Source organism: Pocillopora verrucosa, chromosome 12, assembly GCF_036669915.1.
Source record: "Pocillopora verrucosa isolate sample1 chromosome 12, ASM3666991v2, whole genome shotgun sequence".
NCBI lineage: Eukaryota > Metazoa > Cnidaria > Anthozoa > Scleractinia > Pocilloporidae > Pocillopora > Pocillopora verrucosa.
This window is the reverse complement of record NC_089323.1, coordinates 17,714,237-17,732,297: the sequence shown is the minus strand read 5'-3', so window position 1 is coordinate 17,732,297 and position 18,061 is coordinate 17,714,237. Positions and strand designations below refer to the sequence as shown.

The following is an 18,061-nucleotide window of genomic DNA, read 5'->3' as shown; positions in this document are numbered from 1 at the left end:
TCGCTTAGAGTTACTTAAAATGGGAATATGGTTCATAAATAAGCAGTTTCAAGCGTAATTTAAGCAGGAAAACCGAGTGTTTATCTTTCCCTGCTAAAGACCGCAAGATACGTAAGCGGAAGCCTATTAACGCTGCGTCATCGTCTTTGCTTTTTTTCTCGAACTTATGTATATTCAATTGTTAGATATGGATTACTTAGTAAAAAAAATTAATAATTTCAAAACAGTAATCGAACAAATTTCTTTAAGCCGGCTCCAGATGCTCGTATCTCAAAGCGCGAAGGCTTTCAAATGTATTTCAAAACCCCAATTATTTATAGTCACAGAGCTGTCAATTTTTCGCCGTAAGCTGCTTGACGAGCAGTTGTTCGGCATGACTGCGCTTTTTTTTGGAGGGTGTGGAGTGAAAATTGTCTAGTACTTTTAATGTCTGCTTATGTCAGGTAAACAGGTGAAATCAGTATTGCTTTCATCCGTTTCATCCATCCGCTTTGAGATACGAGCATCTGAAACCGGTCTTCAAACCGGCTCCAGATGCTTGTGTCTCAAATTTAGGGGAACCCCTAGCTCAAGTGATAATTCCGTGACGACTTCATACTTTAGGCATGTTTTGATGAAGAATATATTACATCACACCCATTTCGATTGCGAAATTACCCTTTTAAAATCGGTTCAGCAGTCAGGCAAGCCTGGCCTCGAGCATTGAGATAATACCATTGATAATGACTTAGCTTTCTTCTTAACCACTTGCGATCGTGTGGCTGCTATCAGACCACTGTTGATTTTGTTTTATTGTGATTATTTCTCTTAAATATACTGAATTGTTAGATATGAATTACTGAGTAAAAAAAAACTCATTTCAAAACACCAATCCAACAAATTTCTTTGAGCCGGTTCCAGATGCTCGTATCTCAAAGCGCAGAGGCTTTCAAACTTGTTTCAAAATCTCAATTATTTATAGACACAAAGCTGTCAATTTCTCACCATAAGCTGCTTAAGGAGCAGTTATTCGGCATAACTGCGCTCTTTTTTGGAGGGTATGGAGTGAAAGTTAAACTCTAGAATATGTCTCCTTAAAGAGCAAAGGTTTATTTAACCTTTGCTTGCAGGAAAATGTTATACAATGCCCTCATCAAGCCAATACTAGAGTATTGTTGTACGGTCTGGGGCAACTGTACCGTTGGTAATCTCCAAAGAGTTTTACGACTACAGAAACGATGTGCTAGGCTTATTTTAGATGCTGATACTCACGAAAACTCAGTCAAGCTTTTTAACAAATTACATTGGCTGCCTATAGATGATATCATACATATTAGGAAGCTTTATTTGCTTCATAAAATAAATCAAGGACATTGCCCGGCTTATTTTAATAGATATATTGAACATATAAGTAACACCCATAATTATAACACGAGATCCGCTTCTAATAACAATATTACAACACCAGCTCACTCAAGCGCTTGCCATTTGTGGAACGCTCTTGATCCCGAACCAAAGACACTCTCTCATACTAATTTTAAAAATTACTTAGTTAAATTTTACTGTAGTATGACTTCTTTTTTTGATCATTTTAAGATTCGTAAAACTTTTTAGTTTCATTAGTAGTAAATCAATCAATATTGTATTAATAGTAGTTCTTAATGTAATTTTAGTTTGTAGATTATATAGGTAGTCAATTATTCAATCGATACATCTTAGTACTTTAATTGTAGGAGGGCCATTATGAAAACTACTGGGTGACCAGTAATCAATGTTTTTACCCTCGTTAAATAAAGTTATTATTATTATTATTATTATTATTATTATTATTATTAAAATTGTTTTGTAATTTTAATGTCAGTTTACATCAGGTGAACAGGTTAAATCAGTATTGCTTTCGTCTTTGGGGAAGTTGAGTGTTTATTCAACTCATAGATGCCTTGTTCCAGTGCTTCCTAATATTAGTAACCGACAGGAAAGCCTCCTTGTTTCCTGTGTCTTGCGATGAAAATTAATCAGCGCATTTCAAGTACTCAAAGGTGACTTCAAACGACCTTTTTTCAGACTCTTACGGGTAGTTTTGCGAGTATTTGGCTAATATTATTATCTTTTTGAGAAAAATTGTGTATTCCACAGTTGTTCGAAAGGTGGTTAGCAATAAGTTAGATATGAAAGTTTTACCTGTCTTTGACTTCTCCTGAAATAAAGCGGGTAACAGGGATTACATTTTAGGGGTTTTACCCTTGGTGAGCGGTGAAACCGTATAAAAAAATAAATACAATTCACTGTCTGCAAAGCTTCAAAACTAATAAAAAACTCTTGAGTAATCCGGCCTCTGTTAGCTTCATCGTGCCTTGAACAACCCGGCCCAGGAGTCTCTTTTACTATGAATTACAAAATAGGAAAAGTTTATTTCATTGAGGGTTATCAAGTCCTTTGTGATCGAAAAGTGATAAACAATTTGTGTCAGTGCCTGTAACTTATGTATTTCCCCTGCATAATTATTCAAATAGTTAGTTCTCTAAATCAAACTCTCTCCTTCAACAAGCCAACTTGTCTTGTCTCTTCCATTTAAAGACCAGAAGCTATGAGCCATTAGATCAGTAGAGAGTGTTTTGTCACGCTCATTTGAATCTCATTTGCAAAACTACATTGTAGGATGTCAGTAAACACCAAACGAAAAAACAATAAAGGAAATCGAGGGAATTGGCAACTTTATTAATGAAAACATTGTTAGCGTATCGTTGAAAACGTTTCTCAGAAGGATTATCATTTCCATCCAAGCTTGTTGAAAATTATTTCTGTAGTAAAAATTTGACGCGTGCTCCATACGAAATGAACCCAACACTTTTTTTTTTTTTCAGGTTTTATCAAGTGAGTTGATAACGTAAATTGGCCACGGTAAAGAGTTTCAAAGCTGACGTTTCGAGCGTTAGCCTTTCGTCTGAGCGAATGGGTCTCGAGTCCCTTTGAATCAATCTGAAATTTTAAAAAAAATATGTATATATTTTTAGCCATAGGCAATTACGAAGTCTACAACTTTGCATTTTTTAATAAATTTTTGGATAAATTTTGTTAAGTCTATGACCTTTACGGCCCCACTTGAACAATCCTGCAAAAAACTACAATGAAAGCTGACGTTTATTGGGCTATACGGGTCAAAGTAAATTTGATCCGGAAAAAAGTCGTGCGCCCCACATTCAATGGCAAAAAACTTTGTATAGAACAAATATGAAAATAATTTTCGATTCTCGATAAATCGTGATTTGTTTGTTCAAATAAGAAGAAATAAAGGGAACGCTCTACTGAAAAATCTTGTTTTGTAGATTTCCAGCGCATTCTTAACATAAATGTGATCTCGTCCTATTTAGGATCACACATAATTTCAAAAAGACTTCGTAATGATATGATGCAATACTTATTGAATGAATTTTGTCGAGCATGACGGGAAAATGTCTGGCTTCCGTTATGACGTGGAGACCTTACATGACGTTGAGCTAAATATTTTCCCCCAGCCCACCTACTCCGGCAGTCAATAAGTACAAAATATATATATGGGCATTAAATAGACTAATTTTACGAATTCTACAATTGAAAAACGGGGTAAGTTTCTTAAGAAACCGTGGTGCTACGTCGATTCGGTATTGTCAACTGAGTTGATAACGTAAATTAGCCACCGTTGAGAGTTCCAAAACTGACGTTTCGAGCGTTAGCCCTTCTTCAGAGCGAATGACGAAGGGCTAACGCTCGAAACATCAGCTTTAAAACAACGGAATTATTTAGAGTTGGAAAGTTTGACTCCTGCACGTTTAGCCTTATTGGGCCAACAATCTTTTCTTCTCCGACAGCCAGCTATATCGTAGTTCAGTTAAGTTTCGTGGTGCACAACCGATGTCGATCGGAGCATTCGTCTCGAAGATTCCCTCAAATTTTTATGTAAATGTATGGGGGTCGGACCCGGGATCAGGCAGAAAAGAGCAAACAGGACAAAGCTGTGGAATCTCGCACAACTTGATAAAGTTATTTTTTTTAAAGCGAAATAGTTAAAAATAATTATGGGCGTCAAATGAAACAACTCCAATCCTATGATTGTTTTATGGATGGTGGATCGAGGGAGGATGCTGTGTAATCTATGTAATGTAGTAGAGCGCCTTTGACGACACAATAGTGTCTTGGCATTACCCTTTAGTTGAAAAAGATCCAGTTTAAGCCTTGGTTGATCACATCCTTCGTAATAAACAAGCGGCACTCCTTCAGAGGGTCTTCCCCCTTTGGGGTGAACGCACAGACCACTTTATATGTGCATAAGGGACATCCCAGGTCTCCTGAACAAGTATGCAAACAGGAAACCCGTACAAGAATGCTGTGTCAGTAACTGACTCAGAGTATGTTCGCTGTACCACCTTATGTAAACGATAATGGGTCTGAGTATCGGTCCCCTTTGGTGCATGTCACTGAAAAAGCATGCAAACTGGAATTAAGCACAAGCATGCTGTATCAGTAACTTACATGTTCACCGAACCACTCTAGGCAAACAAAACATGATCAGATGTGGCAGCATACCATTTTTTTCTTCCTTTTCTTTTCAAAACAAAACGCCATGTGAATGGCAGTGAGATGCTTCAAATATAGGAACGAATTGTTTTATTTCAGCTGAACCATCAGTGCCATCTAGCCTTTCGAATCTGGCATCTTCTGGATCGCAGTCGATATCAGTCTTGAACATGTCCATCTTTGTGTATAACGACGAGCACTGGTTCTAAGTAAAATTCACATGACTACTATCCTTCTGATTACTTTAGGCTTCCCTAGATTTCAATTCAATTCAAATTGCGCTTTTCATTTCTCCCTATTGATATTTAAGCATAGATTTTTAGCCCTTAAAGATTACTTTTTGATAACAACCGAAACGCCAGCTGTCAAACGGCGTTCAAGCAGTCAGGGGCTGGCTAGACAACGCATATGTCCAATCCTTTACTTTAGAAGTCACTGTGGTGTTGCCATTTTTGTTACTATCTAATTCTCTATGTAATTACTTTGGGAATATAGAGTTTTTTCACAATTCTTATAAAATTATAAAGATAAGCAAGTAAGTAACAACTTTTTTTAGGGAGGGTAACACATGATAGTATAACTGATAAACTAGTGGCCCTCTGTGTTAAAAATTCAACCGAGAAATCATAAAATAACTATGAATAGCAAAAAGTATGTATATCAATCACAAAACATTTATCATCTACAGTCAGAAAAGAAAGTTAGTTAGAAAAACTGGTTAAAAACACATAGATATCTCTATTAAATAACTAAGAATAATACAAAGTATGAATATTAATCGTAAAACATCTTTCATCTACAGTTAAAAATATATACAAATTAATTTAAAGACACAAAGACATCTCTATTTTCATCACTATGCTATGAAATGTTTTTGTTATGGCCGAACTGAGGGTGCTAGGTATGTTTGTTCTGATTAATCACTTTGTCACACCTCACCATAGTCACTAACCTTAACAACGTTACTTCTGTGAAAACTGTGTCAAAAATACTTTCTGAAATTATTACGATAGATAAAGGGTCATAACGAAGTTTCCTTGTCGAACTCTACCAACCTTGACACGATGGATTTCCTAGCTGCATACAAAGAACTTTCAAAGCCCACGTCTAAATTTGTCAAAACGACGTTTGCATATACATTTAAATATTCTTGAAAAAGTACTTTGTCATGTAACAAACCTTATGGGCTATTTTCTCTTTAGTTATCTTTTTAAGTGTGCAACGGGTCCTTTATAATTTTCATATTGTCAATCTTGTTTTTGTTTCGGCTGATCTTAACCGCAAAAGTATGAAATTTTAGGAAGAAAGTCGTTTTGAAAAGAGTCAACAAACCGAGGGTACATACATAGTATGCGGGATCTGTTTAACGTGATTCAGCATGATTCTCTGGTAAAGTGAGAAATAGTGACGTTGGTCAAATATTAACAGCTTTCTAACTGTCACTTTTATAAGCTGGAGACCAACACTTTCATGGACAGAGTAGAGTTAGATCCCGAGTTAACACGTTGTATTAAGTTCTTTCAAGAAAGGAAATAAATAAATATCAATTGAAGGAGGAGTATGAGAATGGCCATGTCTTCATAAAAAGTGAAGCTTGGCTGCTCCTCTATGTTAGGGTCAAGTTCGTTAGAACTTAAGGATTCTGTGGTAGCAAGGTCCACGCACATGTCGGGATCAGCAGGAGTGCCTCTGTTGCCGTATTCTGTCTGGGACAGCGGTACACCGGTTTCCTCGGCTAGTACGTTGATATAACCTGGTATTTTGGGTTCCCCCTGGTTACTTCTCAGTGGCATGTAGCACTCCCTGGTTAGTGTAAGGTCTTTGTAGCCTGCGTTTTCATACAAAATGTGCCCGCCCTCAGAGTCATCCTTGGCACCAGTTGCGTGGTCCTTAGCCCTACCGGTCGCTTCATCAGAAGAATGTTCGTCTAAATTTATCTCATCGTTAAAATCATCATATAACGAGTAAGCGCAAGCAACGCCATCGGTGTGATTTTCGAGACGTCGGTCCTCGTTAGAAACCTCGGAGGCTTCTGCAAGGCGGGAAGAAATCGAATCGGTGCTCTCAACGGACTCAGCCGTATGTTCCACATTTCTTATTCTCCAAGAGGTGGATTCTTCAAACACCGTTTCTGTCGCGTTACTCACTTGGTTCGTTTCATACTCGTCGGCAACGTCAGACGCTCCGTCAGAGTGATTACTTGAAACTGATTGGCGGAATGCAAGGAAACCCTGTGTCGGTGGTAACTGAGAATTGGTGTAGCTGTGTTCATATACCTCAGCGGTGTCGGTCTCGTTTTGGCGAACGCTGTCGACATACAGGTATTTGTGACGAGTAAAAAATCCTTGAGAACACATTTTCTCGATATCTTCTCTGGATGGGTGTTCCTCAATGTTCGTCACATGAATTGCATCGTCAGGCTGAGACACTGGCAAAACCGGCCATTCACTCCTCTCATGTTTGTTCAGCCACCTTGTCATCACCCATGACAGCATCGGTTCCCTTCAAAAAGTGCAGGATGTATAAGAGGAATTTTGGGATCCATTTCAAACAAGAAACAAAACTATACCTCACCACAATTAATATCATTGACTGGTAAACAAAAATGCGATGAAGTAGATTGAAAAAAAATTGAGAAATCGACTCTTTGGTCAGTGAGTATCCGCGGTATTTTGTGGGGAGGGTCAGAGAATCGCTTTCTACATCCGCTAACAAAGCAAACCATACCTTCTTGAAAGACAATCAGTAATTGCAATGAAAGGAGGTCTCTGCGTTGGTTCATATGTCCAGCACTGATGCATCAAAATGTAAACCCAATGAGGACAGCCACTTGGCTGGTCAAGAGGTCTGTTTTCTTTCATATGATCCAGAATCTGAAGGATTAAAAATTTTCCTTAGTCTTCGTCCACACGTAGCAAAGTCTGGATCTATTTCATCTAGCTTTGCGTTATTGGCTTTTATTGTAACTCTAATTAGAGTCATTTCGGCAGATCTCATTTCCGCGCTGAGTGTATTATAGGTACGAACTTACCTTATCTGCCGGAATATTGTTGTAGGGCAGTGCAGTATCTCTATTCTGTTGACCAGCTGCGAACGCAGAGTACAGTTCCCATGAAAAGATTCCAAACGCCCACACATCACTAGCGTGAGAGTAGCGGTTCTCTTGGATCACCTCTGGTGCGCTCCTGTCATGAAAGAAAACTAATCGTGTCTAAAACTCTTTCGGTTAACCCTTATCACTTTTTCGTAACAGTCGTCTAATGTGTATATATACGCATCTATTTTGTTTTCATGGTTTAAAATGAACTGTATGAAAAAAGAAATGAGCATTTCCTTTAAATCCCAATTCCAGTCCGAGTTCCAGTCGCACCCTAATGACAAACAGGTCTAAACCCCCCTAACATATTCTGTTATTGAACCTGGACGTGCTCAACATGCAAATTACCTGAATATAGGCCGTAAAATAGGTGTCTAGTTGACGCCCAGCAGAAAACTAATTTTCTTACAGTACAGATTATCATTTTTCGAGTTTATGCTTACCAACGAGTTGAATCAGAAGGCATGACAGCTTCTAGGACACATGAGGTACTAGTGGCTTCATAGGCACTAATTGTTAGCGATTTAGAGCGACCAAGCCGGCCAACCTGGACCTGAAGAAAATCATAACAGATAAGCCATATTTTTATTTATTTATTTTATAGTACAAATTACAAGCCCCGTCCTAAAACTTGCCGTTCATTTTGTAAGTTACAACAGAAATTAAAACTTATAAAATTAACATTTACCGCTTCTTCTTCAAGATGCGATCCTTAACGTATTTGCAAGTTTTACGTATAGGAAAAACAGTCGTCGTCAGTTAATGAAGTAGAGGTAAATCGATCCGTAACACAACTGAGGCTCTACTGAAACTGGTATGATGGTAACAGAACGAGTGGGCTTACAGACACGAGAAAAACAGAACGAAGCGCGCGGGCACGCAATACCTATAACTAGCGTACCGCTATCCGGTACTGGCGTGTGACAATGCTGAAACAGATTTTTCACGTGTTACGGAAAAAAATCCGTGAGTCGTGTTTTACACTTGATGTTATTAGCGTGACAAGGGCCTTTGGAAAGCAGGCAAAATAACAATGAGCTTTATAAAATACATAATGTCTTCCTTGATCATTAGTTTCAAGAATTGATTGAGTGATATTGGCCAGATGAAGACGCTTTACATGAAATATGAAACGTCTAAGCTTGCTTAGACTCGTAGGGCGATCGACCATCTCCTGGGAATAAATTTGACGGTGTTCAGTTGTATTAAGTATCGAATTTAACTGCATACCTTTATTGAGCCTCACTGGACTTTAATCCCGTATATAGTACTTACCTTGTTTGGTGCCACCACATAAACGTGTTCAGCGCGAAGATCCCCGTGAACGATATGATTTACGTGAAGATAGTGGAAAGCTGTGGAAACCTGGCAGAGGAATGTGTTCATGTCTTCTATCTGACATTTTCTACTGAGGACAAAATCCTTTAAATTTCCACAGGGTAATCTTGGCGAGATCTAATGAGAGAAGAATAAGTAAATGAAAATGCCATGGAAAAATGACATTTGAAGTCCAAAACAATCTCGAAGCACAATTTTTGTCATATAGCACGACAAGGAAATCCCACTAAAAGATGATACTCACTTATGGAGGGTCGAATAAAATCTTTAACAGAGACTAATTCCGTTAATAAGATTGCTGTTTCAAATACAATATAAACTTTAAGCAAACGAAATTTAAATGGGCCTTCTTTCAAAAGGCCTCTTGCAATGCCTTTGAATACTGACATAGACCAATGAATACGGCGGAATCGGCAACAAGAAATATTATTATATTCTAGTGACAATGACTATAGGCAAAGTTGGTTGAAATTCTTATCAGGATGCGACTGAGTCATACGTCCAAAGTATAGCGTCTTACTTACGATGTCAACGACTGGACTAGGGGAATCTAAATGTTCTATCCGCCTGATAGGGAGAAGACAACTATGACTGAGACATAGCAATCTTCTCAGGTGCTGTTTATCTCCTCCAGCGATTTTCTCTTTAATGGCATCCTAATGAAAGGAGGTATCAGCAATTCAGTACCAGCAAATATGATCAATCCAACCAAACTATAGATGCATCAGCGATTGATGCACCGGTGACTTTGAAAGAGCTTAATCATAAGAAATTTAACCTGAACGTGTTCTGACATGCCACATCGTTTACCTCTCGCGCTTGCTAATTTTTTACTACTATTCTTATCATATTATCATCATCATCATTACCTGTATTATTATCATGATCAATACCATTATAATCAATGTGTTTATCATCATCATTACAGTAACAAATGTTAGTAGTATGTTTAATTGTATGATTTTTTTAAAATAAATACTAAAAAATTGAAGCAATTTTGGCAAACCTGTTGATAATTTGTCGGTAGATCCACAGGTGTTTCAGGAGTACCACATCCTTGAGGCTACATATTAAAAAAATAACAATAAATTCAAGGTGCACATGCATATTTTTATCTTTCTTTTCTATAGATTACTTTGGATGAATAACAATACTAATAATACATGATGATAATAATGATAATAGCGATAAAACAAAGAGGTATAATTCAGGTGAGATCCACGATAGTAAAATATTAGAATTATTTTTTCATCCAGTTTTTCTTCTCTGGACACATTGATAAATGATGTACCTAACTCTTGTGAGTTTGGAAAATGAAATTACCTCGTATGTAACTTCTTCATAGTCATGTTGTTCTTCTGAAGTCGATTCAATGTCGCTGTAGTCTGAACGAAGTGAAAAAGTAATGATCAGTTCTTTGCCTGAATAATTGGTTCCGGCAACAAGAGGTGAAGTCTGTACTTGTGGGAAGTGGCTTATTCAGCCAAAGTTTATCTTGGTTTCTGTTGCATGAATCGACTAGATGCATTCCTACACCTCCCTTGATGGGATGTCTATCACAAGTTATTCCCCCAACATTTCGTTAGGCTTGCCCGACAGTTCACCGGTAACCATTCATACTCCTGGGTGGAGAGTAGAACTGTGAGAATAGTGTTTTTCATCCTAGAAATCAACATCGTCCATTGCGCTTATGTTAGGCCAAACTCAGTAAATGGTACTGAATGGAATTTGCGATGGAACCGTGTCAGTTTCACCAAAAGCTTAAAGGCTGATAAACAACAAAAGCATCAATAAGCGGGAAAGAAATGAATATTCTACGCGAATATTTTGCTGAATTAAATGTTGATCTTAGAGAAACACAGCTTATGTGATAAGTGGGGCGAAGTATAAGTGGGTCTGCCCGTTTTCAGTCATAATAAGGACTCGGAATTTTAGCCTTAAAATGAAAGAAATTTGGGAGTGAGTTACCTCACTCGTTACATAATTAAACCGGTATCTACCTGGAACGGTTTCATACAGAGAATCAGTTGATCCTTGTGATTGTTGTGGTTCCTGTAAAAACAAACGCGGAAGAAGAATGTAGCAAAGCATAAGAAAAAAAAATGTTGTTTGTCTCGTCATGAACATGGAATCAAAAAAATACCCATGGGAAACCCTCGCTCTCTGGGCTACGATGCTCTGCCACTATGCCGCATAGAACTCAGTCGTTTGTTAGGTAATAACAAGATTCATGAGTGACGCGCGTGTTGCATGCTGGGAAATCTCTACGAGAAAGAAGGCCTTACTTAAGAGCTAATGTCAACATGCATCAGACAAACAGCAGCAAGTCACCCAAAATTTGCTTTCACTCCTATTTTCATATGTTGTAGCCCAATATGTCCTAATAATTGTGGTTTAGTTTTTTTGTGAAAATATATTTCAGTTTTGGAGAAATGATTTTTTTAGTTCCACCACTCAAATATACAAATTTCACCGTACATGAGGTCACACAACTCGGGTAATATTCAACGAATATACTTGACCTCCGGTATTTCTGTCAACATAATCCTTTGTGTTATCATTTAAACTTAATCCCCTGTCATTATTGAAGCTGGCAAAGAAATATCTATTTTTTGGTCAATATTTTCGTCCGACATAGTCGCTAGCAAGTAAATTTTGCCGGACTTTGAGTTCGTCTCCTTGAAGATAGCAAAAAACGCAAGGAAATTTTTACAGTAACTTTATAACCTTTTTTTGTCTTTTAAAAGCTAGAGGCTTAGTAGATTCTGTCATATCGGTCATTGTTAAAACTGGCTTTGTTTTGATGCTACTTTTCGACACAGGAAAAGTAATTCGTATGTATGAACACGAATTTTGGGAGAATTGCCAAAATATTTCAAATTTGTTCGATGAATGCTGACATCCTCTCTTAAGGCTTGTAATGATATGATTATAAGAGAAGATTGTATCGAGAGAAGGAATTAGCATTCAATGTTGAAGTGGCTTCTACTAACTTGAAGTTGACATATCTATCAATACTAAACTTACACTTTCAATGTTCTTCTCTAAAGTTGATGGGTCAAGCCGCGGTTTCTCTTCACCTGGAAAAAGTCAAATAAAAGGGGATGCTCAGCTAGGAATGTCGTCCTTATAATTTACTGCCTTGACTTGCTGCTATCATTTGTAAACCGCATCGTTTTCATCGTCGAACAGGTTAAATGAAATCCAGAGATGCAGTATTGCAAATATAGATAGCTATGAAAGTAAAAGAAAGCTAATATAAAAATGAGAAGGTTAAACATGGTCAAAACAACTTTATCTCAAAGCTGTTGAGATTTGATTTTCACCGGTTACACCATAAATGGCGCCTTTTCATCTGAAAGCTTGCGCCCTCTCCTTCTTCCACATAGAAAGACGAATCGTTTCCAACAACATATGCGTTTTACATGATTTATAGTAATTTAAGTTCGTGGTCAAGCTCGTGGAAATGCATGTGATGTTTTTCGTTTGTGACGGGTAAGTTATAATTGCGACGCTTCGACAGAGTGACAAAAAACTGGAAATGTTTTTGTTGAGTTTTCATTGAAATTTATAGCATAGAGCCGTGATGGTGTTGTCAAAGTGTTCCATACGTTACGAAATCACCAACCTGAGCTTACTATCTTTAATCGCATTTTTTGGAATTGTTCTTTGAGTTCAAACAGGCTGATTCTTTCACTCCTTTTTCTTTTCCAGCTCTGCTTCATAAGGTTGTATTCATCATCTTCGATGCAACTTTCTTGGGGTAATATCTCCTCGTCGTTTTTTTGCAAAACCTTAAAATAGCATGAGAACGCTTTGCCTAACATTTGAATTGTGTAACGTTTAGATTCAAATAATTAAAGTAAAAGAATGCGTTCTTTACAACAGATTCATCTTTCTGGCACGATCTTTCAAAATGGCTAAAGGCGGGCTAAACTCTCTTAACCTTTTGCTCTTCTACAGGCAACAGCCATGACAACGAAATTGGAAAGATTAAAGTTGGTATTACTATGTAAGCAAGGTATTGCTACGACAGAAGCTTTTGTTAAGTCGTGCTAACACGGTAACGCCAGTATTACTATGGAATTGTATAATTACAGTGGCTTTCGATGTCATAAAACACTATGGTTGTAGTTATGGTATCGTTGTCGTAATATCATCGTATAAGTAGTAAGTTAGGGAGATAAAATGAAACTGTAGTTCTTCTTACATAATCGACGACATCTTCATCCCTTTGTATGTCTTTAAATGGGCGACAACCTAAAGTGAGTGTCTCGTACACAAAGACTGCAAAGGCCCAAACATCAGAGGGTATGGAATAACAATTTCTTGATAGAGTCTCTGGAGCTTTGCATCTCACCGGTAGTGTTTCACCACTTTCGCCTTTAAATTCTTTTAGGCCATCGCAGTCCAAAGCGTATTCGTAGCCAGATGATCTGTCACCTAAAAACGTGATAAGAGCAGGAGTTTGAGCATCATTCCCCTAGTTGTCATTCCCTTCAGTGAGATCAACTTCTTCGAAAATAATAGAGAAAAAATTGTATTAACATTCGTCTTTGCTTATTTCTACTGACTCAGCCTGAGTTGAATGAAGCTGTACAATAACAAAGATTATGAGCAGCAGAAAAGAAACTCTGATAGTTGACCAATCTTACCGTCTTGGTTTATTCCGTACTGCAGCACCCCTAAAGAGTGCATTCCATTGAGCTTGGGAAAATAACCATCGCCAACTAGTATGTTTTCCGCCGTAATAGCTCGGTGAACCAAATTAAGCTCTTGGTGCAGGTATAGAAGGGCTTCTGTTACTCCAATTATTATTTTGTAAAGAGTCGCTGACGACAGAGGCTTGCGTTCCCTTGAGCCTCTCAGAAATTGGAGAAGGTTGCCGTACTTTTCATATGCAGTTATTATGTGATGAGGAAGAGTTGTAGTGTTGTAGGCGAGAAGACAAGGGATGTTTGGATGCTTCCTTTGATTGCTCAATTGCCACAGGTTGTATGCTTCTGCACGTAGTCGCTTCTTCACCTCCGACTGTGTTGACGTTTCTTCCTCCTCGAGATCCATCCTGGTGACGGCTAAGACTTTTACGGCCACCTCTTGGTGTTTTAACACGCCGTGGCTGACAAAATAGCTCGTAGTCTCGCAACTGGGTTCAGTAGTTACCATGTTGTCAATTTCCAAAGTGTGTGTTTTGTAACATGACACCAGGTGCTGATTGTGGAGCTCTGTAGGAAGCATGTGCTGGTCACTTTGGTTGTTAAAGAAATAAGGTACCAATAATCTCTTGATAGAACGGTCAGGACAGAACAGCATCCCTTTAGAGAAGCGATCAACAATGGCTCTGCACTCTGGTGTCTTCCTTGCCTTTTCATCAAGAAGATCATCCAGACATAAACTTACTTCGAATCTCAATGCTTTATATAAAAAAAAAAATTTAAAAAAAAATGATTATGGTTATTACAGCGATACCAAGTGGTATCCTTCCTAGCCAGATCCTCACCTACAAAGACATGGACACAGATGGCTTGATCATTCTAAATCCGGGAGTTTAAAGGTATCAAGGACGCACCCACGGTAACTCGAGTGGTAAGTAGCATAGATCGAAATAAAGTTACAAGATAAATCTTTTCTTCGTCTAATACACTTATCAAGAATCTTTGTCTATCAGAATGAATGAGATCCTTAAGGAAATCAGTTTTTGCCAAAAGGATCAAAATCAATAATAATCATAATCCCTTTCAGTATGTAGTTGTTGAACAACTCTTCTGACGCTTGCTTATCATTCCTGTATTCCTATATTCCTTTGGGGAACGGGGATGGCGCAGAGGTGAGAACACTCGCCTCCCACCACTGTGGCCCGATTTCCTTGCGCTAACGGTTTTTCTCCCTCCTAAAAACTAATATTCCAAATTCCAATCGACCTGGAAACAGTGGACAAGAAGAGCCACCTTGTGGATTGTCCACTGCTAAATTGTTATTATTATTATTATTGTTACTATTATTATCATTATCATTATTATTATTATTACTATTATCACTATTGTTATTACCTTTTGTCGCATTCTTCATTGTAATCTCTGATAGTATAAATACCACCTGCAAACAAAATCTCCAGTCCTTTCCTCCTCCACCATCAAGATAAGCCACCAGCACATGCCTCAAAAGTTTCATGGTCCTCCTCTCTTTGTTAATCTGTTCCGGACGTTCCGTGTAGACCTAAACGAATTGATACAGATTGTTCACTCTTGGGTGAACCTTGAGGGTAGAGAAGTTGATGTTAACAGTATTGTGTTTGTTTGTGTGGTCTGTCTCTTTTCGAGGGTTGTTTCAAAGGGAAGGCGGGAAGAGGGGGAGGAAAGATGGAGAGAAAGGATCTTGATGGAAAATGGTAAATATTTAACACTGATGAGATATTTTACGGCCTCAGTGAAGTTTTTAAATTTGAGACAAAATGGTCTGATTGCATGTGAAATAAGTTTTCCAAGATCTTGGCTATTCAAGATCTAAGTTTTATTTTCGATTTATTCGTCTTTTACTTTTAAATAATTAAGGGAGAACTGAAGTCCAAATTCATGTAATTTTTTTCATCGTGTATCGTACATTTATGTATGATGGAACAAATTTCCGTAATTTTTTTTTCCTCGAACGACAGTTTTCATCCAGAAAACGAAGGGTTTTTAGTGATAATTAGCTCGATATTTGACTGTGGTACGTCGGCTCAGAACACGAATGTCAGCGGTTCTTTTTGTAGCGTGTGACGTAGGTTATGGGGATGAAGGTAAACACGGCAAGAAACAGGCAAGTTGAATTCAGGACCGCGGCTTGCTCATGGGAAAGAATTGGTGGTTTTCCAGGGGTAAAGATTGTGCAAGGTGAAGCAAAAAAATGATTCAAGCGCCATAAAATTGGTCTTCTATCCAGGGATTGTGTAAGAGAAAATATTTTGGTTTTCGTAACTCTGTGTCTCTGAAACGTAGTTACGTGTCCAGATCATTTGCGGCAGATCTTCTATACTTGGCTTGACCTCGATGTTTTCGAAATAGGGTCTCCACTTAATTTTTCTTACATACTGGTAATTTAAGATATTTAATCTTCCATTCTGTTTCCCAGGTTTTGTTATTTACCTTTTTTAACATTAGTTTGCAACACGTTTGTAGTCTGGATTTTGCAATGGCATGTACGATAACGCACGCTGTTAACAATGTCGCAAGAAGTCCAAAAGGAAATAAAATTTTGAAATTCGTTTTAAACTTTGGTTTATAAGTTCTCTATAATGGGTTAAATACTTGGCTTACACAAATACAGAAGCCTGAGTTGTTTGAGTTTATTCTTCTATCTGTTCTTGGCGGTTGACTAGCCCTTGTTGCTATATTTACTTCGATTACTTTCGAACTAAAAAATTGTATACTGCGCGGCGTTCGATTGTAACAACGACTCGAGGTACACAACTGGTATATCCTATCATTGCTTTCCGAGGGATGAAGCTCTACGATCACTTGGGCTAAAAAACCTATGTACATAACATGTTTGTACCAGTAGCCAAACGGGACTCTGCTGAATAAAGGACACCTACCTTCCCGTGCAGATAATAGAGTATACAATGCAGCTCGCACCATGCCACTTGAGATTTCTTCAGCTTCTTTAGAAGTGACAACCCCTCATTTGGAGTGTCCGAGTTTGCACAATATCTCTTGCATTCCTCGAGGTACTTTCCCAAATCTGGACCCATTGTCCTTTTGGGTGGCCGCGTAAGATAACTAATGGACTCCTGGATGAACTCAATAGAGTATCTCAAAATGTCCTTTTTTTTCAAGGTCATCTTACTGAAATAGTTTTTAATTTCCCGGAGCTGTTTCAAGTTGTTCTCTGAGTCAATTTTAGAGAACCCTGTTTGATTCTGGTGAATGATTAACTCCGAGAGTATGCAGCCGTATACTGTTAGCCTGAGAAGTCGTATTGAGTCTGCCTCCTCTTTGAAAGCTCCGTCTGGGGAGACGATGGTTAATCGCAGTATCTTTTCCACACTCAACAAATTTTGTTTAGCACTCTGAATGGAATCCCTGCATAGCAGATGCTGAAGTTGTTGTAGAGAGTGCTTTACAACGTCACCGCAACGTCGGCTGCTACTTACATGAGCAAGTACCCTGTATACGTCAATGTTGTTTGCGCCAGATTTTCCCCAAATTTCTTGTTCCAGGTATGGCAAAATACCGTGAAGTATGAACAGTTCTTTTTCCTCTTTCAGCGAACCAGCACAGGTGTCCATTTCCCGAATGAACTTCTCTGGGTTTTCAAGAAAGGATTCGACGGACCACTGAAAATCATTTTCACCTGTTAAAGCATAAAGTAGAAAACCTTAGGATCAGAATAGCAATGTTGATTCAAATAATGAGTAAATCGCGGTCTCGTTAACCTACAAAAGTCTCAATGTTTTGGGGACTGTTCTTATGATCTTACCTATCTGGATAAGAATTCCATTGATTGGTTTTGGAGTCCAGTCTCCCACATTTGTTTGTCGATAATATTTGCGGGCACAGTACTCCTCCTCATTGTTCCTAGCGAAATAGCTGAGCCTTGCAACAGTTTCATGGTTCTGTGAAGTGCTAGTGTTTCCGTCTTCTTCTGAAATAACTAAGAAATAACCAAGTAACAGAACTGAAAACGCTGTAGAAAGCATCGTCAACAGAAAATCCTTGTTGCCTTTTTTAACTTCATATTTCAAAAATTACATAGGAATCAATTACAAATAAATAATACCCGTTGGTTGATTCGTTGGGGCACCAATGATACGAGCACGGGGGCCGACTGCTACGTTACCACTTCCAGTTACATTGACGTTATACTTTTTGAAGACAACATTGGGGCGTCTGCTTGGCACGGCTAAAGTTGGGATTTTAAAAAGAGTTTTGTTTGTAACTAAGTCATTTCAGCTACATCTACTTCCTTATCAATGAACGGTTTCTTCATGCACCAAATACGATTTCAATGAAACGTGTGCATTCGAACAAGGACATTGATTAATGCAGCATACAACAAATGTAAGCAGTATATACTTCATTATTTGGTTACACGATTGTCAAACACAAAAAACGA

The 18,061-nt window shown here is 38.1% G+C and overlaps 1 protein-coding gene across 1 annotated transcript; it reads right to left on the bottom strand.

Annotated features, from left to right (window-relative positions):
• Positions 1-5,579: 5,579 nt before the first annotated feature.
• On the bottom strand, positions 5,580-17,553 carry LOC131799874 (uncharacterized). Its single transcript, XM_066159150.1, has 16 exons — positions 17,426-17,553; positions 16,542-17,299; positions 15,019-15,184; positions 13,624-14,382; positions 13,179-13,411; positions 12,597-12,762; positions 11,996-12,048; positions 10,969-11,020; positions 10,292-10,353; positions 9,975-10,031; positions 9,493-9,624; positions 8,906-9,085; positions 8,074-8,183; positions 7,565-7,718; positions 7,261-7,406; positions 5,580-7,035 (listed from the first exon to the last, which is right to left on the bottom strand). Exons 2-16 carry the CDS (start codon positions 17,232-17,234, stop codon positions 6,054-6,056), a joined length of 3,945 nt encoding a protein of 1,314 aa, XP_066015247.1. The 5' UTR covers positions 17,235-17,299; positions 17,426-17,553; the 3' UTR covers positions 5,580-6,053.
• Between the last annotated feature and the right edge of the window lie 508 nt (positions 17,554-18,061).